A 23,595-nucleotide genomic window follows, 5' to 3' on the forward strand; every position below is an offset into this window, starting at 1 on the left:
TCACCAAACAGCTTGACTTCTTGTATATTCCTTTTTACATTACTAACATGTTACTCATGTATCATCCATTTTGTGTCTCCCTCCATGTTTCTTTCCTATCTGCCATCTATTAAAAACCGCAGCCTTATCTTGATGCCGTTTGTTGTGTTCCAGCATTGTAGGTTATTCCAGGTTTTTCTTTTTCATATTCCTCTTCAGTGTGCATATTTCTTTCCATGGCTCACTGGGAGCTCACAAGATATATGCTTGCCTGCATGTTATAAATGTAACTGATAAAGGAGCAAGTTTTTCATTTCGCCTCAGGACTTTTGTACTTTCTGTTCTTTCTATCTGAGCATTTCATCTTCTGATCTGGTTAATCCCCTATGAATACTTCTCAGTGTAAATGGCACTTCCTCAGAGAAGTCTTTCCTGATTGCCTAATTTGAATTATGTCCCCTCTTTTACTCTATTGGAATCACCCTTTTATTCTTTTCTTAAAGTTAATATACATTTATTATTTTTCTTTGTTTTATTTTTGGTGATTTTATTTTTTCAGGGGCTTTGTGCCAGGATCAAATATTTTTGGTGTTTTTGAAACATTTATAACATATAGATAAGTTTTAGAGAATGATATAACCAACATCTGTATATCTTTCACCTAACTTTGTCAGATTTTAATATTTATCTTTTTTGTAACTGGTTTAAAAAAAAATTTAATACAAAAGGACATTCTAAAGTTAATTCTGTGTGTGGTACTTTCCTCTTTCCCTGTCCTCATTCTTCGGTGGAAGCCCCATCTTTAATTTGGTGTTTAACATTCTGTACATAATTATCTTGCTTTCACTATGCATTTGTGTATCTGTGTCTGTGATTATATCACTTTTATATGGTATCATGTTAGTGATTTTCAAGATCATCCATGTTGAAGCATGCAAATTATAGCCCTCATTTTTACTGTTTAATGTTCATTTTCCACTTTTTGGGCCTTTACATTTTTTTAGTTTGCACTGAAAAGATTGCTACAATGAACATTCTTTTTTTTTTTAAATACCTTTATTTATTTACTTATTTTTTTATGTGGTTCTGAGAGTCGAACCCAGGGCCTTGCACATGCTAGGCGAGCACTCTACCGCTGATCCATAGCTCCAGTGCCCCTACAATGAACATTCATATACAAGTGTTCTTGTACCCTAGGGCTGTGCTGCTTAGGGTGGCATATTTTTTGACTTAGTTGTCTGGCTTTAACCTGTTGTAGATCTGTACTTTGTAAAACACAGTAAACATTGCTAGGAAAATGAAATTTAAAAAGATATACAAAATGAAAGCTCATATTTTTACAGTTTATTTATTTATTTATTTTTGATGCCCAGGGATTGAAACCAGGGATGCTTAACCATTGATCCACATCCCCTACCCTTTTTATATTTTATTTTGAGACTGTCTTGCTAAGCAGTGTAGGTACTCCTTGAATTGCTGAGGCTGACTTTGAACTTATGATATCTTCCTGCCTCAGCCTCCTGATCTGCTGGGATTACAGGCATGCACCACCACACCCGGCTATTATTGTAGCTTTGCAGCAGTTTTTGAAATTAGTACTTTTCTTCCTTCTTGTATTGTTTTGATTATTCTGGGTTTCTTGCATTTCTGTATGAATTTGGGATCAACTTGTTCATTTCTAAGAAATGAAAAAGGCAGTTGAAATTTTTTTTTTTTAGAGAGAGAGAATTTTTAATATTTATATTTTAGTTTTCGGCAGACACAACATCTTTATTTGTATGTGGTGCTGAGGAACGAGCCCAGCGCCACACACATGCCAGGCGAGCGTGCTACCGCTTGAGCCACATCCCCAGCCCAAGGCAGTTGAAGTTTTTATAGGAATTTTATCTGTACATTAATTTGAGGAATATTGTCATCATCACACTACTTTATAGTTCTTAATATGTACGTCTCATACTTCTTTTGTTAAATTTATACCTGTGTATTCTTTTGACCCTGTATTAAATGGCATTGTTCTGCTAGTTTTTATTTTATGCATTGTAAGTGATTTTTACTTGTATTCTGCAGCCCCACTGAGCTTGCTTATTATCCATAGTTTCTTCAGTGGAGTCTTTAGAATTGCCTGTATACAAGATTATGTCATCTGCAAATAGAGAGTATTTTATTTCTGTCTTTCCAAGCAAACTGCCTTTTATTTCATTTTTTAATTAAGTGTCCTGTTCAGTATAGTCTCAAATAGAATTGATAAGTACAGACATCCTTGTCTTTGTTCCTGATCTGAGAAGGAAACAGTTTATCACCACTAAGAATGATGTTAACTGTGATTTTGTAAACTCCCTTGTGAGAATTGAGGCAGTTCACTTCTATTTGTAGTTTCTTATGTGTTTATATCATGAAAAATTGTTTGATTTTGTCAAATTATTTTTGCACATACTAAGATAATCATAATATTTGTTCTCTGTTCTAATACCTGGTATAATATACTGATTAAAAATATATTTAAACTGTCTTGCAATTCTGGGATAAATTCCACTTGGCATATAATCTTGTATGTTGTTCAAGGAAAGCTGTAAGTGAGAACTTATGGCCTCTGGGGTCTTTTGTAAGCCTATGCACAGCCCTATATTTGCATGTAGTCTTCTATATTTGTGGGCATATGTTGGAGCTTTTTGATGCCTTTGTGGACATCTCATGTTCCAGCTTTTCTGCTTATGTATTTTGGTCATCTTTCCATTGGTTATCTTCCCAGTGGTTATTTATTTTTTAATTTAAAAAATTATTTTAGTTGTAGATGGACATAATACCTTTATTTTATTTATTTTTAAGTGGAACTGAGGATTGAACCCAGTGCCTCACATGTGCTAGGTGAGCACTCTACCACTGAGGACCCTAGTCCCCCAGTGATTATTGACAAACACCCAGGGTGGGAGGTGGGGAAAGATAGGAGGGTCCCAATGGGTGAGTTCTGAAGTCAGATTTTAAAAAGCTTCCTGAATGGGGTTTTTAGGAAATAACACTATCCCCAGATAAATGTCAGTACCTGACAATCAGGTCTTTGAAGAAGTTTTAGCCCAATTTAGTCAATCACAGTGGAAGGTTAATGGATTGCATTGGAAAGAAAAGTCTGAATGCAGAGGTCAGATTAGAAACTCTTATCTGAATTTCAGTTTGAGTTAATTTGTCCAGATTTTGGGTAGTGGCCTTGGAAATAGAAACTTTTTGACCTTATATCATTAAGAAGAAACTTATAAATATTTTTATAAATTAGTTATTTAGTATAACATTTTTAGGAAATTCCTGTTAAAGAAGAAATATTTCCCTAAATTTTGTATTAATTCTGAACCTGTAATTTTATAGTATACTTTTTGAATCTATAATTTCATTATATAACATTTTTATTAAAGCATGTTTAAAAAATTGGTCCCATAATACTTTAAACTTAGAAGTTAATTATCCTTTTTCCTTCCCCTTTCAGGTGGATGCACGAAGCATACCAGTGTTAGCAAAATGGCAAAATTCATATAGCATTAAAGTTGTACTTCAAGAGCTAAGACGTCTAATGATGTCCAAAGAAAATATGAAGCTTCCACAGCCACCAGAAGGACAAACGTACAACAATTAATTTTAGTGAATCTCAAACTTGTCTTAAATCAACAACCTTCTACTCATATTAATGTCTTGATTAAATATCACAATGCAAAATTACCCACACATTAAGTAAAAGAATTCCAGCTGGTAAACATGACCCGGACATTTGTAAGGATATATTTAATATATGTACACCCATTATGTTTTCAGGTAACAGGAGGAAAAATGCAGCACAATTTTTCTTTCTTTTGTTAAAGCACTGTCATTTAAACATGAGCCTGGAGTACTCGAAATAGAATTCAGGTTTACAAGAGGAAAGCATGGCAAGAAGTGTCAGATGCATTGGAAACTTGTGTGTTTCTGAAAAGTAAAATCTCAAGAAAGACAAACAGAAATGGCATGCTTTGTCCATCTCGCTTAGTGAAAGAGCTGCAGTTGAAATTGTTTAAGTAGCAGGTACAATGAATATTGTCACAAATTGTGGTAATTTTTGAAGCGGTGTGGGTGCTGACTACTAGTAGTATCAAAAATATGTTCAGGATTGTTTTGATACCTGTATTTATAATAAAAAATGTTGGGGGGGGGTCGATGGATTTCTGTTAAAAGCTGTTCCTGTGTGTTACATGTAACATGGTAAATATTTGTTTACAGTCTTTGTTTAATAAACCATGCATTTAGGTTTAAGTGAAGTCAACAAAAAGGAAATAGGTGTATGGATATGTGATTTTGAGATTAAAGTTAGTCTTAAAATGTAAATAAAATGTGGAACGTGTCCTCAGAGACTGTGCCATTTCTATTATATTAATGTATATGTGCAGTACCTTGCCAAGGTGGCAAAAATTGGAATTATTGTAGCTTTTCATTCATATACACTCTTTATTATTTATCCTATTTTGTATACTTGTGAATTGGGATTTTCAGAGTATCTACTTTAAAAATTACATAATTAGTTTAATTTCTATTTCAACAAGGAGGTATCCAGGTATTATATTTTAGATTTGATTTTACCAGAAATAATATAATTAAAAAGATCTTTGAATTTTAGTGATTCGTATAGAATTACAGGTTGCAAACTATTCAAACACATATTTTTTTTTCTTTGTAACCTTTTTTTCTGTGAAACTTTTAGTTAATATATTGAACTAATTGCAGACATTTCCTCCTCAAGTTAATGCTTTTAATACTAACCAGGATTAATATATCTATCTCTGTACTCTAACAAATATGTAATCCCGAAGGTAGAAACTAATTTTTGTCTGCTTTTACCAAAGCTACATGAAGTTTCAGGTCACTGTTTTCACTTCCAAGCACTGGGTATAATGTTTTGTTGAACATGTTGTTTTCTTATGAATTCACTGAAGCATATCAAAGGCAGTCAGATAGGCTCCTTTTATTTTGGCAAGTTTAATAATTTGTCTCACTCTCAGCCCAGAATATATAGGTAAACCAAAACCATGATTGTCAAAATATCAAGTTATACGTTCAAACTTTGTTAACATAGTAAAGGAAAAATAATCAACTTGGAATTGTTTTAAAAGTATTTGAAATATTTTAGTTACTTTTTTTTTTTTTTTTTTTTTTTTTTTTGGTAATGGGGCTTGAGCCACATCCTGAGCCCTATTTTGAATTTTATTTAGAGACAGGGTCTCACTGAGTTGCTTAGTGCCTCACTTTTACTGAGGCTGGCTTTGAACTCTCCATCCTTCTGCCTCAGCTTCCAGAGTGCTGGGATTACAGGTGTGAGCCACCACGCCCCAGCATTTTAGTATAACATTTAGTATAGGGATAGATGTCTCAAACTTACCCTGGTGTTTTTTTATTAAGCTCATTCAAAGTTAAAGTCTTGAGCTACCTTAATCACTAGTGCATTCAAGTCCGTAATAGTTTATGTAAACTTATTATTTTCAACATGGCTACTCTATTTTAATTATCAAAGATGTCTTAAATACTTTTAAAATGACATGTGAAGAACATACATACAAATTAGAATGTGTAATTTATTAAAATAGACCAAATGAATTGTTACCTTGGAATAGTCTTTAAAGTTTTTTTTTAATGGTTAAAGAAGATTAAATTGGATTACATTGACACTTTGTAGAGTTTGATGGTAACTGATGGTATGAGTCAGTTCCACTTCGAAAATATGTCTTGTCATATATGGAAGCTAGTAATTTTGATTGCTGTTGGAAAGCTGAAGAACTCATGTCCTCTTTCCTTGCCCCATATCCATCGTTGTGAAAGCTGCCCCCACCTTTAGTATATGTTGTCAGTCAGCCCTATAATGTTTCCCTTCCTTTGTTTTTTGGGATTATGGATCTCTGCAGAAATCTGCATGCCAATTAACTAATTTCCAAAGCAGAATCCATATTGCATGTCTCAATCAAGATGTACATGGCAATCTAAGACACTGATTGATATGAGTTAACATAGAGCTGCTCTAAATTATAGTAATATTTCTAAGATAGCAGTTTTGAAACAATTTTTCCTTTGTTTTGTAAAGTGGCAAAGGTTGTAGGAGTTATGTGATATCACCTTTCAAATGAACTGTAAAATTGCCTTAGAAATTTGTTTAAAAGGTAGCAAGTAAGACCCTTGAAGATGATCACATATTAATAAAGATTATAAAAATAAAATTCTTGTCCTGTTAGGTCAGTGTTATGCTTTAATGGTTTTAATTACTTAACTAATTTTCAGAATTGATGATTAAAGTTTTTTTTTTTCCTAGCATTTTAAAGTAATGACATTTGTTTAGGGGTTTGTGCGTAGCCTTCCAGGATTTTAGATGTAAATATTTGGAAGGATCGTCAATGGCATTTAATTTTTTGGTTGTGAAAACAAAATTTATAATATTCTTTAAAAGAATTTATAATATTTAGAGCTTGAGTACTTAAAGAGTGAATTATTTGACTCATGGTTTATTACTCTGAATTACTTAATACTAGTAGATTGATTTTAATGTTAATTGCCACTAAATATATATATTAGTAGTAGTAATTACATGTGAAAAATATTTGAAAATTTAGAGAACTGCTGGAAACTATTAATGACTTATTAGGTTTGGTGTGTATAGCTTTAGGTGGTTCTGATAGGTACATCATTGAACTATACAGCACTGAACTATATATTGTCTTTGATCAAAACCATGTCTGCTATTTCAGTGAACATGTGATTGTGTTCTTGTACATCTTAAAGAATAAAAATACTAATGATAAAGGATATTATCATGCATAATAGGATTTCAAGAGGTATTTAAGGATTTTTCTCCCCTATATTTTTCCTGTTAATAAGTATACTTTTTGGATATATAGGGAGAGTCATGCCATTATTTATTGTGGGGAAGGATATAAGAGAGACTGATTTTGCTTTTTTGATATCCATATAATTTTCCTGCACCAATTTGGCAAATTTGATGGATTTTGACAAAAAGATTCCAGCTTCTCAAGGTTCTAGAAAGGTGTACATGTTTTGTAACCAGAAAACCAAAATAAGAATGGACATAGTGTATTATAGATTGATAGGAACGTTAGTGGTTAATTTCCACCCAATACTGAGTTTATTAAAAAGAAGGAATATCTTTTATGCTAAATATGCCTTAATAGAAGTTACTAAAGAGTAGATGGCAGTCTTAACATAATTCATACTGAAAATATTGGTTATTTAATAATACTATAGAACGTCAAAAATTAAAATTCACCAAAAGAAATTTCTGAAGAGAAAATTATTGAAGGTATTGGATAATATATAAAATAAGTGACAAGTCAAAACCACCTTTTTGTGAAATAAAGCAGTTTTGAGAATTCCTGGAATGAGTAATGTGATTTTAGAATAACCATCAGATAGGAAGAGGTTGCCATGGTGTTTATATCCTTGGTAGGATGTTCTCATTTTAAAAAATTCTCCAGAGTTAGAGTCTGCTTGTCTAATTTTTTACATGTGATCCAAGACCCAGGTTCTTTTTCCTTCATGTTTGTTTATAAAATAAAAGCAAAACATCTCACTTTCTTAACTTGGAAAGATTCCTTTCTAAAGGAATGCAATGTTAGAGTTGCGCAGTGATCCATTTGCTGTTGAATGTAGACTTACATGAATTCTTTTATCTGGTCTTTGTTCAGCAGTGAGCAGCTATTAGAAATTTGGAGAGCTGAAGGATTGTACAGAAATAAAGTTAATAATTCTCCTAATAGTTGACACAAAGAAACCATAACAGAAATCTGGGGTCAGTAAATAAGCAAATTCTTGAATATTGGTAGTGAATAATAATAGTTGATCATATTAAGTATATAAGCCCTAATGTACCTGTATCAATTTCATTGAGATATTCACAGAATTGAAAACTTGGGGGTTAAAAAAGAGGTAGACAATGCATAATTGTATTTATACTAAGTGAAGGTCAAGTAACAAGGATGTTGCTTGTTCAGTGCAGTAGTTGAGCAATTTAAGAAAAAATTCTAAAACCCTTAAAAGGGGGCACTCTTAACAATTGAATCTGTGTTCTTTATTTTTTTTTAAACAATAGATTAGTAATAGATTGCAAAGTAATCTAGAAAATTTATGTTAAAGTGTGAAGTTTTAGCAGGATATATTAAAATATAAAATTTCAACAATAAATATATATATTTTTAAACTGTAAAACTTCAGAAAGTATTTAAGGCATTCCCCTCCCCTGTATTTTCCTTTTATAAAAGTAGACTTTTTTAGTTGTATGTAAAGTTATGGTACTGTTTATTACTGGGAAGGATGTAAAAGACACGGATTTTACTTTTCTGGTAAGCATCAGTAGAATTCATTTACGATTAAGAAATATGATACCACCCAGGCACTTCATGCATGCCTGTTATCCTAGCGACTTGAGAGGCTGAGGCAGGAGGATCAGAAGTTTGAGACCAACCTCAGCAACTTAGTGAGACCCTGTCTGAAAATAAAAAGGGCTAGGGTGTGGCTCAGTGGTGAAGCGCCCCTGGGTAAAATCCGCAGTATCCCCACCCCTACTCTTCTAAAAAAGAAACATGATACTTGTATATGCTTTAATATCCAAGGATGGAATTTTTATACTCCTGAAAGTTTATCAGTTTTTTTTTGGAAAAAAAAATTATTTTCTTCACAGTTTATAATTGATGATGAGAAATGTACTGTTTTTACTCCTTTTCAGATGGCATCAGCCAAATAAGTAGATGGTAAAATGTACAGATTATATCTACTATCACAAATTATCTATTGTATTGTCTTAATTTTAAAAATCTGGGTAATTGTTAACAGTTACACAAATTTGAAGTAGATGATAAGCTGTTTCTTCAGTTACTCTAATGCTTAAATGAAGATGATTGAATATATAAGAAAGGTAAAATATTTCTTTGGTTTCTTGGTTAATATATGTATCTCTTTAAAAAGAAAAAGGATTAGGGATATAGTTCAGTGGTAGGAATTCTTGCTTAGTTTGTGCTAATTCAATCCCAGCCCTGTTGAAAAAAAAAAAAAAAAGTCAAGAATCCTCGTGGACTCAGGATGGTAAACCATTTAATGCATAAAACTATTAATGCAAATATTGTATGCACTTATGTCTTAGCTCTCTTAGTTATTAGCAGCACTCAATTACATAGCAATTAAAACAATATTCAAGGTGTTACATTTCTACTTGAAATGTAAATATTAGTGTCATCTGGGGCTGGGGCTGAGGCTCAGCCTAGCGCACTTGCCTGGCATGTGTGAAACACTGGGTTTGATTCTCAGCACCACGTATAAATAAATAAAGGTCTATCAACAACTAAAAACACTTAAAAAATATTAGTGTCATCTCTTTTTGTTTTTGTTTTGTTAATAATTTGCCATGTCCATACTACTGCATCTCTCAAATTTTCTTCATCTTTTTTTCTTGGCAAACTACTATGAAAACATCCTTGTTATTTGATCTTCACTTATATAATAATAAAGTTATTCATTGTCTACCTCTTTTTTAACCCCCAAGTTTTCAATTCTGTGAATATCTCAATGAATTTATACAGGTACATTAAAGTAGGGTGGAAATCACAATCTAGGGCTTATATATTTAATATCCATTATTAATATCACTAATCATTCACCTATTAATAGAATTCTGAAAAATATTTCAAAGTTACTATATGTTGCTCAATTTAAATTTTTTTTAAAGATTTATTTTTTAGTTTTCGGTTATTTTATTTTTATGTGGTGCTGAGAATCGAACCCAGTGCCACTCGCATACCAGGGGAGTGTGTTACCGCTTGAGCCACATCCCCAGCCCTCAATTTAAATTTTTATATGTGTTCAACATGTGGGATGATGAGACAAAAAGACACTTCTTTCAAAAAACTAAAACTTGAAATTTTTGACTCCACTTTGGGTCCACAGTTGATTATGAAAAATTATAATACTTTGTTGAGGTTGTGACACTCTGTAGGAATAAAAATAATCATTGTGATGGTAAACAGCTTGATATATTAATAACACCACTTTAAACTAGGGTGGCAATTTTAATCATTGATTTCTTAAAATTATGTGATTTCCCCAAGCACAGTACTAAGGGGGGCATGAATACATTTATTGGTTTAGAAAACTGCAATTAAATTGTGACCCCCATACTCTATGCCTGTGACTATTGCCATCATTTTCTTGTAAATCTCTTATAGTCTCTTTGTCCTTCCCTTATCAGTGTGCCTTCCCTTATCTGGTCTCTCATGTTTAGTTCTGTCCCTGTTGAGTTAGTTCTTTCTTTTATCTTAGCTCTTTCAGTTTTCCTTTCCCTGTCATCCTTAACATCAATACTAACCATGAATTTGAAGGTTCCTCCTGAAAACCTGCTTCACTTGTGCACTACTTTCCTTTCAAAGCCTACCTCTAGTCCTATTATTATTTTTGCCCATGAACCCTTTGACCTCAGCTATGTGGATTTCTGTCCCCTCCTCCAGCTGGGTCTTTTCTTAGCCTCTTTACACTCTAATTTGCAGATCACTGTCATTGTTGTCCTTGGCTTACCTGAGTAGAGGTTTTTTGACTTTACCTGGCATTGGAGAGTTGATGTCTAAGCAGCCAACTATGATGATAACAGTAATAAAGTTATAAAATCTACAAATTTATTTTTTAAATAATTATATCATTTGAGTTAAAACTCCAAAGTATATATTTTATAAATTAAAAATGGGCCCAAATTATGTATTATTTTCTTTCACATTTGAGATATTTTGGTTCTATTTATTACTGCAATAAGATGCACATTATAAAATTCACTGTTTAAAGGTTTTATGTTTTCTTTTAAATTTTTTTTCAGTTATAGACAGACACAATACCTTCATTTTATTTATTTATTTTTATGTGGTGCTGAGGATCCAACCCAGGGCTTCACATGTGCGAAGCAAGTGGTCTCCCACGGAGCCATAACCCAGCCCAGATTTTACATGTTTTCTAATAACCGTATAGTTTTACCTTTTATTTTTATGTATCTGGTATATTTTAAGATAATTATTTCATGTTATGATATAGGTGCCAACTTCTTTCTTTAGCATGTGGGTATCCACTTGTCTCAGAATCATTTGTCACAAAGACTTTTTCCCCCATTGGAAAAATCATGATTTTTACATCTTTGTCATCTTAGATGTATAGGATTATTTCTGAAACTACTGATCTATATATCTATTCTTATGCCAGCATCATATTGTTTTGTTAAGTTTGTAGTAGGTTTTGAAATTAGGAAATAAAAGTCTTCTTTGTTCTTTTTCAAAATTTTTAGTTTTGACACATTTAACAGGAATTTTAGATTTTTTCATTTCAAAAAAGGCTGATGGGATTTTGATGGGGATTGCACTGAATCTGGATCACTGGGGATTATTGCATCTAATAATATTCTAATTCATGAATATCTGTTAATAGTCTATGTCTTTATGATTCTTTGGACTTCATAATTTTTCCAAGAAAGTTTTGTAGTTTTCAGTATGTATGTAGTTTTCACCTCCTCTCCTTGGTTAAATTTATTCCTGAATATTTAATTAACTTATTTAGAGGTGGGGTTTGGACCCAAGGCCTCCTGCATGCTAGGCAAATGCTTTACCACTGAGCTACATCCCCTATCCCTTTATTCTTTTTGATGCTACCATTTAAGTTATTTTAAGATTTTTTTAAAATTAGGTTTTGAAGACTATATATTTGACAACAAGGAAATACTAAGTCATTTTTTCAGACTAAAAAATGCTGAATGGTGCCCCAAACTAGCTTTTAAATGAAATGACTGGAATTGTATTTCCAAAACATGTAGGCATGCTTCCTGTTAAATCCCATGTTAAGTCCTTGTAAAAGTCTACATATTTAGTACAGTGTGTAGATGATAATACTGAGGTCATAGATAATCATATATAAATAATGGCAATGATCAAATTGCCTCCTTGACACCTATCCTTGTTAATATACCTAATTGCCCATTCAGTCATTCTATAAGCTGATAAATGAAGAGTAGTTGAGAGATTTCGTGCAAATTCTGGGACAAATACCATGTTCCCCTATGTCCTTTGACTGACTGTTTAGTTTGCCCTTTGTAGCCTTCCATTTTTCTATAAAGGCCATGCTTATCTCAGAGTTGTGGTTTAATGAAATTAAGTGAATAGCTATAATCAAGAGTCTGTTGCATAGAGATTGATCAATAAATGGTAGTTAATCCCTTCCTTCCCTCCATCCCTCCGTCCTTCCTTTCTTTTTGTAGTATTAGGGATTGAACCCAGGGGTGCACTGCTACTGAGCTACATACATCTCCAGCTCTTTTTATTATTATTTTTTAAAACATTTTTTAGTTATAGGTGAACACAATTCTCACCCACGTTCCCCACGAATGGTGGAATTTGGATTTCCTCTGTGTGTAGCAGGCTTGCTGTAGAATAAAAGCTAAGAAAGAGAAAACAGTGAAGAAGCCACAGGACACCGGAAATAATTTTAGAAAACAGAGGGCAGGAGGGCTCTCGCATCTTAGGGAGTGAGCTTCTGCACTGGAATGAGAGCGAGAGCCCACGCTTGCTTTATTTATTTGGGAGAAACATCAAAGATTTTCCATGGAATGTTCTTTGCCAAATAAAGTAGGGGGTGGGCTGTTCTGTCCCCAATAGGATACACCCAATTCTAGAGCTATGAGAGCTGTCCCACTAGCAGAGATTTTGCGCCTTGGGCAGTCTACACACAGGACTGCTGGGATCATTCCCAAGGAGAGACCTAAGTTCCCCATGGCTCAATGAGTAGCTTTATGGGTGGTGTCCCACACACAATATCTTTATTTTGTTTATTTTTATGTGGTGGTGAGGATCAAACCCAGTGCCTCACAGGTACAAGGCAAGAGCTCTGCCACTAAGCCACAACTCCAGCCCTCTTTCTTTCTTTTTTTTTTTTTTTATTAGTAGTTTTTATTCTGAGGCAGGGTCTTGCTAAATATCTGAGGCTGTCCTAGAACTTGCAATCTTCCTGCCTCGGTCTCCCAAGTTGCTGGAATTATAGGTGTGCACCAGTGTGCCTTCCTGGTAGTAGTTTCTTAATGTTAATCTAAGAATGTTTGGTTAGTGTTAAAATACACATATGCATCAAACCTGTACTCCTGTGTAAAGAATTGATTTTTTAAAAAGAGCTTATATGATGTATTATTAAGCTACTAGTGCATTCTGAATGAAGTTAATTTTTGCTCATGGTCAAAGGTGGATAGATGGACTTTGGGACTTTTTTGAGCCCAATCACCCTAGATGCTGTCATAAATGCCTTCCCCATATTACACATTGGTGCAGTGTTGCTGGGGTTGTTAATCTTTTGTTGGGTACAGTTTTTCTGGCACCAGAAGTAAGTCTTAAACATGAAATTTGTTAGAAGGAGGTACTGCTTATAATGAGGGACGGGGGTTGTGGCTCAATGGCACAGCACTCGCCTCGAACATGTGAGGCACTAGGCACCACACATAAATACATTTTTAAAAAGTACATACAAACTAAAAAATATTCAAAAAGAAAAAGAGGTACTGCTTGTAATGAAAAAATTTGCGAAGCCTGGGTTGAAAAGTTACACATTTTAATGACATTCTAAAAAAAAACCCTGATTCTCTAACATGATATATGCAACATGACTAAGAAAGAGAGATGAAATTTTAAACTTGTTTTATCACTCAGCCCTCCTACTTTTGAATTTTGTCATTGCAAAGTCATCTGGAACCCTCCTTCCAAAAAGTCACTTTCTACTTTGAGTGAGCATCAATGAGGCAAATCTAGATAGTAGGACTTTTCATAAAGAAGAATAAAATCATGTAATTTACAGGATCATCATGTTAAGCAAAATAAGTCAGTCTCAGACCTTAGTGTCCCATGTTTTTCTCATGTGGAATCCAGAAAAAAGATTTAAAAAGGACATGAAAGTAGAAAGAGGCCTAATTGGAAGGGAGAGGGGACTAGGAGAAAGGGGATGTGGTAAGAGATGGTGGTAGGGAGGGTGTATATGATCAAAGCGTGTTTTATGCATGTATGGAAATGTCACAATGAAACTCATTTGTACAATTAACATGTACTAGTAATTGTAATAAACAAAGAGTCGGGCTTTGGTCTTACATCTTTGACTTCTGGGAATTAGCCTTAACCTAATTCCCAGTCAGGGAAGGTCTTAGTAAATGTTTATATCATTGGCCTTTAAAAGTAAAATGTGGATTACGTTGATAAAATTTTCTAATAATTCCCCTCCCAAAGGACAAACTCTGGTCTTACTAACAGTTATATGATTTTTGTCAATTGATTTTATTTGGTCAATTACATTAATTTTTCTCTCTCCTTTTTTTTTTTTTTTTTTTTTTTTTTGGTATGGAGAGTTGAACCCAGGGGTGCTTACTCGCTGAGGTACATCTCCAGCCCTTTTTTATTTTTTTGAGACAGGATCTCACTGAGTTGCTTATGGCTTCACTAAGTTACTGAGGCTGGCTTTGAACTCGCAACCCTCCTGCCTCAGCCTTCCAAATCACTGGGATTAAAGGTATGCACCACTGCACCAGGCACATTAATTCACTAATTCAATAAAATGTATTAGGTTTCTGTAATTCACTAGGCACCATGAGGTGCTGAAGATAACAGTGGTATCATCCAGTCTCTCTTCTGGTTTATAACCTAGTGGGGCTTAAAGATGGGTATATGGGCAATTTACATAGATGCCAAGACAAATAAACTGGTGGTCTTTGGGTGGGAGCATTAGTAAGGGGCACTTACCATCTTGGGACAAAATTTCCAAGTTCTTGGGTGGCTACAATAGACAATATGATTGAGAGCACATCTTTTTTTTTAAAAAATATTTTCAGTTGTGGATGGACACAATACCTTTATTTTGTTTATTTAGTTTTATATGGTGCTGGAGATCAAACTCGGCCTCACACATGCTAGGCATGTGAGCTACAACCCTAGCCTTTGAGAGCACATCTTTAAACCCTAATATTATTGTTTTGCTCCTCATCCCGGTCTTTGTTAGCTTGCAATTATTTGTTAGAGTTATATTGTCCTTCTACAAAAACTCTTGAAGACCTTGGATGACCCACACATTCGGAATAAGTTATCATTCACACACAGGCAGTTGGAGTAGGCAATTTTTTACACACTTTTAGTGCTAAGTCCTTTAATTTCTCAGTCATTGTACAGCGTCTTCTCAGCAGCACAGAATGCTATACTATGTTTTGATCATTGCTGGTTCTGTAGAGGTACTGGAGTAATGGTTTTATTCATACATAGGGTACAGTCTGTCTTTTATTTTGCAGGGGGCATACCTGGGATTGAACTCAGGAACACTCAACCACTGAGCCACATCCCCAATCCTATTTTGTATTTTACATAGAAACAGAGTCTCACTGAGTTGCTTAGCACCTCGTTTTTGCTGAGGCTGGCTTTGAACTCACCATCCTCTTGTCTCAGCCTCCTGATCCATCGGGATTACAGGCATGTGCCACCATGCCCAGTTTACAGTTTGTCTTTTGAAAGGACTTAATTCAGTGGTATAGACCAGTGCTTCTCAGATTTTGATGGTTTTCCTGGGGCTTTGTAAAGCTGCAGATTTTAATCCAATAGACCTGGAATGGGACCTGAGGTTCTTTATTTCTTCTTTTTCCATATATTTTTTTTTATTGGTGCATTATAGTTGTAATGGTGGGATTTGTTGTTAAATATTTATGCAGGAACACAATAGAGTTCTCTATTTTTGACAAGCTCCCAGGGATGTTCACCAGTTAGTAGGCCACAGTTTGAGTAGAAGAGCCTAATAAACAGTATACTGGGGGAGGGATTTAAGGAAGTGTATCTAGCAAATAGACACTATGGAGTAGGAAATGAAGACTGTGTTTTTGACATATGTGTTTAATTCTCTTGCCTTATGCAGATAAGCAAGTGTTGTCTCATGGCAGTGCCCTTTGGTGTCCTGATTCCGTTTTTCCAAATTCTCCTTTCTCCCTCCCTGTCATGGCCCTTGGCTGTAAATTTGTCTGGTGTTCTTCAGGCCCAGATTTTTGACCTAAGAGACACTGATTATCAAAGCTTGTGGGTTTGTGTGTAGGCTTGTGTGTGTGTGTGTGTGTGTGTGTGCGCGCGTGTGTAGGCAAGGGGTGATCTCAGGTGATTCCACCCCGAATATGTAAACTTTAACATTGTTACATTTTGAAGGTGAGTTCCCTTTTAGACATTTCCCAATTGGGCTACGTGTACAATACTTTTTGCCCTGGTCACTGCCCTTGGCATCAGCGCAGGTCCTTGGTTGTGCAGACAGTGATGTTTCAAGTTTAAATTTTACCTTTTCAACTAAAAGTTGCAACTCACATTCATTTCTAATCTTCTCCAAACTGAATTGATAAAGGGAAGTCTTTGCAGGTAGAGGCATTATATTCCAGGAGTAGGCAAAATGACTTGCCATGGTGAGTCCTCCCTCCCTCTAGCTGGGCCACCTGGTGTTGGCATAGCCACAACGTGAAAGGGTCAGGGTGGGAAGAAACAAGAGATTAGATGAAGTTGCAGAAATACCAACTTGTAGTGGAAGATGAAAGGGAACTTAGGGCCTCCTCTGTTCTTGGTCATTGCTAGACCTGTGGAGGTTTGTTTTTAAACATTCAATGATACATATTAAAAAAATGTTAAATGACCAAGGCAAATAAGTATACAACAGATACAAATAGGTATATAGTAGATATTTGTCAGTGTATTTGCTATGTAGTTAGAGTGATGGTAAGGAGCATTGTTATCTGTTGAAAGACCTTTAATTATTTCCTTTTTCACTTGTTTTAAAATTTAGCATTTATTTCTTTCCCCCTTTCTTCAGTATTGAACCCAGGAGCACTTTACCACTGAGCTGCATCCCCAAACCTTCCCCCCGGCCCCCTTTTATTTGAGCCCTTTTTATTATTTTGAAGCAGGGTCTCACAAAGTTGCCCAGGCTGGCCTTGAACTTGTGATCCTCCTGTCTCAGACTCCCAGCTACCTGGGATTGCTGGTGTGTGTCACTGTGCTAGGAAGAAAGCCTTTTAATACATTCTAAGACCTGCAACCATTTCTTTTTCTGTGATCATGTTTTTAATTATTTTAAAATTATTATTATTTTTATTTGTCCTACTTTGTTTTACATGACAGCAGAATGCATTTCTTTTTTTTTTAATCTTTTTTTTTTTTAAAGAGAGAGAGAGGAGAGAGAAAGAGACAGAGAAATTTTAATATTTATTTATTATTTTAGTTTTTTAGCAGAAACAACATCTTTGTTTGTATGTGGTGCTGAGGATGGAACCCGGGCCGCACGCATTCCAGGCGAGCGCACTACCGCTTGAGCCACATCCCCAGCCCCAGAATGCATTTCAATTCATTGTATACAAACGGAGTACAACATTTTAATTCTCTGGTTGTATGTGGTGTAGAGATGCACCATATGTGCAGTCACACATGTACCTAGGGTAATGATGTCCACCTCATTCCACCATCTTTTCTTACTCCATAACCCCTCAACCCTTCCCTTTGCCCAATCCAAAGATACTTCATTCTTCTCATTCCCCCTGCGCCCTCTGACCCCCATCATAGATCAGCATCCACTAATCGGAGAAAACATTTGGTCTTTAGTTTTTGGGGACTGGCTCACTTCACTTAGCATAATAGTCTCCAACTCTATCCATTTACCTGCAAAGGTCATAATTTTATTCTCTTTTAATGCTGAGTAATAGTCCATTGTACGTTTATGCCACAGTTTCTTTATCTAATTATCTACTGAAGGACATCTAGGTTGGTTCCACAGTTTAGCTATTGTGAATTGTGCTGCTATAAACATTGGTTTGGCTATGTCACTGTAGTATGCTGTTTTTAAGTCCTTTGGGTATAGACCAAGGATTGGGATAACTGGGTCAAATGGTGGATCCATTCTAGGTTTTCTGAGGAATCTCCAAACTGCTTTCCAAAGTGGTTGCACCAATTTGCAGTCCCACCAGCAATGTGTGAGTGTGGCTTTTTCTCTACATTCTTTCCAACACTTAATGTTGCTTGTATTCTTGATAACTACCATTCTGACTGGAGTGAGATGGTATCTTAGAGTAGTTTTGATTTGCATTTCTCTAATTACTAAAGATGTTGAACACTTTTTCATATATTTGTTGATCGCTTGTATATCTTCTTCTGAGATGTGTCTGTTTAGTTCCTTAGCCCATTTATTGATTGGGATGTTTGCATTTTGGCATTAAGTCTTTTGAGTTCTTTATATATCCTGGAGATCAGTGCTTTATCTGATGTGCATGTGGTAGATTTTCTCCCATTTTGTAGCTCTCTTCACCTCAATGATTATTATTATTATTATTATTTTTTGCCAAGAAGAAGCTTTGAGTTTGAATCCTCCCATTTATTGATTCTTGATTATATTTCTTGCATGTTAGGAGTCTTGTTAAGGAAGTTGGGGTCTAATCTGGCATGATGAGATATGGGCCTACTTTTTTCTTTGTTATATGCAGGGTCTCTGGTCTAATTCCTTGGTTCTTGATCCACTCTGAGTTGAGTTTTCTGCATGGTGAGAGAGAGAGCTTTAATTTCATTTTGCTACATATGGATTTCCAGTTCTCCCACTACCATTTGTTGAAGAGGCTATCTTTACTCTAGTGAATATTTTTGGTACTTTTGTCTAGTATGACATAACTGTATTTATGTGGGTTTGTCTCTGTGTCTTCTATTCTGTACCATTGGTTTACAAGTCTATGTTGGTGCCAATACCATACTGGTTTTTGTTACTATAGCTCTGTAGTATAGTTTAAGGTCTGGTATTGTGATGCCTCCTGCTTCACTTTTCTTGCTAAGGATTGCTTTGGCTATTCTGGGTCTCTTATTTTTCCAAATAAATTTCATGATTACTTTTTCTATTTTTATAAAGAATGTCATTGGGATTTTAATAGGATTTGCATTGAATCTGTATAGTGCTTTTGGTAGTATGACCATTTTGACAGTATTAATTTTGCCTATCCAGGAGCATGGGACAGCTTTCCATCTTGAGGTTTTCTTCAATTTCTTTCTTTAGTGTTCTAAAGTTTTCATTGTGGAGGTCTTTCACCTCTTTTGTTAGATTGATTCCCAGTTTTTTTTTAAGCTATTTTGAATGGGGTAGTTTTCCTAATTTCTCTTTCAGTGGATTCATCACTGATGTATGTCACGTTCCTCATGACTAAAACACTCAGGGTCATTCCAGGTGAACTGGGCTACAATAAATAATCACACAAGAGACAGAGTTTCCTTTTTCTTTGGGGTTCTGTGATTGCTCCTCTGATCTTAAGGATCTGCAGAAATAGAGAGCAGGCACATGCTGAACCCCTTTATTGAGGAGAAGCCATTCAAATAAGGCAAGGAGTCAAGTTTGGGGGGGGGTTGAGTCTAGCTTGGTGATGTCTGCTGTCAGCAGGTTGACTGACATCTAGGAAGGCCACATCCAAAAGCAGAGCAAGAGAAGGGGACACTCAAAGGAAGTTTCTATGGAACATTCTGTCCCAAACAGGGCAAAGGGGTAATATCACAAAGGAACAGGTGAGTATAACTTAATCCCATGGGTGACACACCTACATCTGAAGACACGCCCTAACTTCCTGAGCCGGTCCAACATCCAGGTCATTACAAAATGTAGTGACCGGCCAAAGCCTCTCGCTCCAGGATAGAAGGTGCGAATCATTCAAGTGGTTCCCCACAGATGTACAGGAATGCATTTGATTTGTGGGTGTTGATTTTATATCCTGCTACTTTGCTGATTCATTTATTAGTTCTAAAAGTTTTCTGGTGGAATTTTTTGGATCTTCTAGATATAGAATCATGTCATCAGCAAATGGTGATAGTTTGAGTTCTGTTTACCTATTTGTATCCCTTTAATTTCTTTCTTTTATCTAATTACTCTGGCTAGAGTTTCGAGGACATTGTTGAGTAGAAGTGGTGAAAGAGGACAACCTTGTCTTGTTCTAGTTTTTAGAAGGAATTCTTTAAATTTTTCTCCATTTAGAATGATGCTGGCCTTGAGTTTAGCATATATAGCTTTTACAATGTTGAGTTATGTTCCTACTATTTCTAGTTTTTCTAGTGTTTTGAACATGAAAGTGTGCTATTTTGTCAAATGCTTTTTCTGCATCAATTGAGGTAATCATATAATTTTTGTTTTTAAGTCTATTAATATGATGAATTATGTTTATTAATTTCCCTATGTTGAAACAACCCTGCATCCCTGAGATGATCCCCAGTTGATCTTGGTGCACTATTTTTTAAATATGTTTTTGTATGGGATTGGCCAGGATTTTAATGAGAATTTTTGCATCTATGTTCATCAGGAATATTGGTCTGAAGTTTTCTTTCCTTGATGTGTCTTTGGTTTTGGTATTAGGGTGATATTAGTCTCATTGAATGAGTTTGGAAGGGTTCCCTCCTTTTCTATTTCATGGAATACTTTGAGGAGTATTGGTGTTAATTCTTCTTTAAAAGTCTTGTAGAACTCTGCTGAGAATCCATCTGGTTCTGAGCTTTTCTTGGTTGGTAGGCTTTTGATGACTTTTTTAATTTCATTACTTGAAATTGATCTGTTTAAATCATGTATGACCTCCTCATTCAGTTTGGGTAGGTCATATGTGTCTAGAAATTTGTCAATGTCTCAATATTTTATATTTTATTGGAGTATAAATTTTCAAAATAGTTTCTTATTATCTTCTGTATTTCAGACATGTCCATTGTGATATTTCCTTCTTTATTTTATATTTCAGTAATTTGAGTTTTCTCTCTTTTTCTCTTCATTAGCATGGCCAGTGGCTTATCTATTTTTTAAAAAATTTTTTCAAAGAACCAACTTTTTGTTTTGTCAAAAATTTTCAATTGTTTCTTTTGTTTTGATTTCATTGATTTCAGCTCTGATTCTAATTATTTACTGTCTTCTACTGCTTTTGGTGTTGATTTGTTCTTTTCCTAGGGCTTTGAGATGTGGTGTTAGGTAATTTGTTGACTTTTTATTCTTTTAATATGTTTACTTTTTATTCTTTTAATGAATGCACTGAATGCAATAAACTTTCCTCTTAGTACTGCCTTCACAGTGTCTCAGAGATTTTGATATGTTGTATCAGTTTTCTTATTTACCTCTAAGAATTTTTTTTTTTAAATTTCATCCTTGATTTCTTTTACTATTCATTCATCATTCAGTAGTGTTCTAGGAGTGCTTCAGGGGAGGCCAGCATCTCGGGCAGAGGTGGGGCCCGGGCAGGTGGGGGTGGGGAGGGGGGAGGGAGGTGGCCTGGAAGGGGAGCTGGCCACCATGGAGCTGGACCAATGGGTCGAGCAGCTGAATGAGTGTAAACAGCTTAACGAGAACCAAGTGCGGACGCTGTGTGAAAAGGCTAAGGAAATTTTAACGAAAGGGCCAAATGTGCAAAAAGTTCGGTGTCTTGTTACTGTCTGTGGAGATGTACATGGCCAATTCCATGACCTTATGGAACTCTTTAGAAATGGTGGGAAATCACCAGATACAAACTATCTATTCATGGGAGACTATGTAGACAGAGGTTATTATTCTGTGGAGATTGTGACGCTTCTTGTAGCATTAAAGGTGCATTATCCAGAACGCATTACAATATTGAAGAAATCATGAAAGCCGACAAATTACCCAAGTGTATGGCTTTTATGATGAATTTCTATGAAAGTATGGAAATGCCAATGTTTGGAAATATTTTACAGATCTATTTGATTACCTTCCACTTACAGCTTTAGTAGATGGACAGATATTCTGCCTCCATGGTGGCCTCTCTCCATCCATAGATAAACTGGATCATATAAGAGCCCTGGATCATTTACAAGAAGTTCCATATGAGACCAGGGCCCAATGTGTGATCTGTTATGGTCAGATCCAGATGATTGTGGTGGCTGGGGTATTTCACCACGTGGTGCTGGTTACACATTTGGCCAAGACATTTCTGAAACATTTAACCATGTCAGTGGTCTCACACTGGTTTCACATGCTCACCAGCTGGTAATGGAAGGATATAATTGGTGCCATTTTCAGTGCACCCAATTACTGTTACCATTGTGGGAACCAGGCCGCTATCATGGAGCTAGATGACACTTTAAAATATTCTTTTCTTCAGTTTGACCCAGCACCTCCTCGTGGAGAGCCTCATGTTACTAGGTGCACCCCAGACTACTTCCTGTAAATTCCTCCTGGGAAAACCTACCTTTGTATGTGGAAGTATACCTGCCTTTAATATATATATATAGTTGGACACAACACCTTTATTTGTTTTTATGTGGTGCTGAGGATCGAACCCAGGGCTTCGTGCTTGCTAGGTGAGCGTGCTACCACTGAGCCACAACACCAGCCCCTATCTTTCTTAAAGTAATGTTTTTACCTGTATTTCCTCTCACACGTCTTTGCTGGAGTGGCCGATTGTTGCTTGTATTTGCTCTCGTAATTCATTCTTTGCTTCACATATCACCTTAATTATGTACATTCTGAACACCTTCTCTGACATTTCATCTGCTGTGCTGTCAATGGAATCTATTATTGTATCAGCTTGGTTTGTTTCCGGCCCTTTCTTCCCTTGTTTCTTCATGTTGTCCATGTGCCTTCCTCTCTAGCAGTGTGCATTCAAGGTATTACACTTTCTACCTTATAATGTTGTAGTGTCCCTTTATGTTACCAGTACCTTGCCTGCAGGAACCTGGAAGATAGTCTTGTAGGTCCTGGCTGTTGTCACTAGAGGGAAAGCCACCCCATGCATTTGTAGATGGGGTGCAGCTCCTACTGTGTCTCTCTGCTCCTACTACGTGGCTGGCCAGGGTCGCTGTAGTCTTCTGCTCCTCCTCCTCCTCCTTCTACATGGCAGGTGGGCCAGGGTCATAGTCTCTGCTGCTCCCCCTCCTTCTGTGTATTGGGTAGGCCTGGGTCATGGTCATCTCTGTGCTTAGTTTTTACAAATTTTAATCTAGGGTCCCTTGTTAGCACTTTTGGTTGAATATGACCATTTTCTAATTTGAGATCAGTTCTTTTTTTTTTTTTTTTTAGAGAGAGAGAGAGAGAGAATTTTTTTTTAATATTTATTTTTTAGTTTTTGGCAGACACAACATCTTTGTTGGTATGTGGTGCTGAGGATCGAACCCGGGCTGCACGCATGCCAGGCGAGCGCACTACCGCCTGAGCCACATCCCCAGCCCAGAGATCAGTTCTTTTGAGAGAAATTTCTCAACTAGTAATGATGGCTCCAAATATTTGGTTACCTTGAGTTTCAAGATATATTCCTCGGGTGATGGAAAAATATACCCTGTTCATGGATAGGCAGAACTAACATCATCAAAATGGCGATATTACCAAAAGTTCTCTATAGGTTTAATGCAATGCCAATCAAAATCCCAATGGCATTTCTTGTAGAAATAGATAAAGCAATCATGAAATTCATATGGAAAAATAAAAGACCCAGAATAGCAAAAGCAATTCTAAGCAGGAAGTGTGAATCAGGTGGTATAGGGATACCAGAGGTCAAACTATACTACAGAGCAATAGTAATAAAAACAGCATGGTACTGGT

General features: G+C 35.7%; 1 protein-coding gene and 1 pseudogene across 2 annotated transcripts in view; both read left to right on the plus strand.

Annotated features, from left to right (window-relative positions):
- UBE2V2 (ubiquitin conjugating enzyme E2 V2) overlaps positions 1 to 6,200 on the plus strand; it is a 37,019-nt gene extending 30,819 nt beyond the window's left edge. The window contains exon 4 of the mRNA XM_081266590.1: positions 3,455 to 6,200. Coding sequence (XP_081122716.1) covers positions 3,455 to 3,601 — 147 coding nt within the window. The 3' untranslated portion in view covers positions 3,602 to 6,200. The remainder of the gene's footprint in view (positions 1 to 3,454) is intronic.
- A 15,103-nt stretch (positions 6,201 to 21,303) lies between these two features.
- LOC308633544 (serine/threonine-protein phosphatase 2A catalytic subunit beta isoform-like) lies at positions 21,304 to 22,276 on the plus strand (annotated as a pseudogene). The gene has a single exon. The product of its transcript is annotated as a serine/threonine-protein phosphatase 2A catalytic subunit beta isoform-like (transcript).
- Positions 22,277 to 23,595: the final 1,319 nt, after the last annotated feature.

This window comes from Spermophilus citellus, assembly GCF_964194105.1.
Source record: "Spermophilus citellus genome assembly, chromosome: 14".
Taxonomy (NCBI): Eukaryota; Metazoa; Chordata; class Mammalia; order Rodentia; family Sciuridae; genus Spermophilus; species Spermophilus citellus.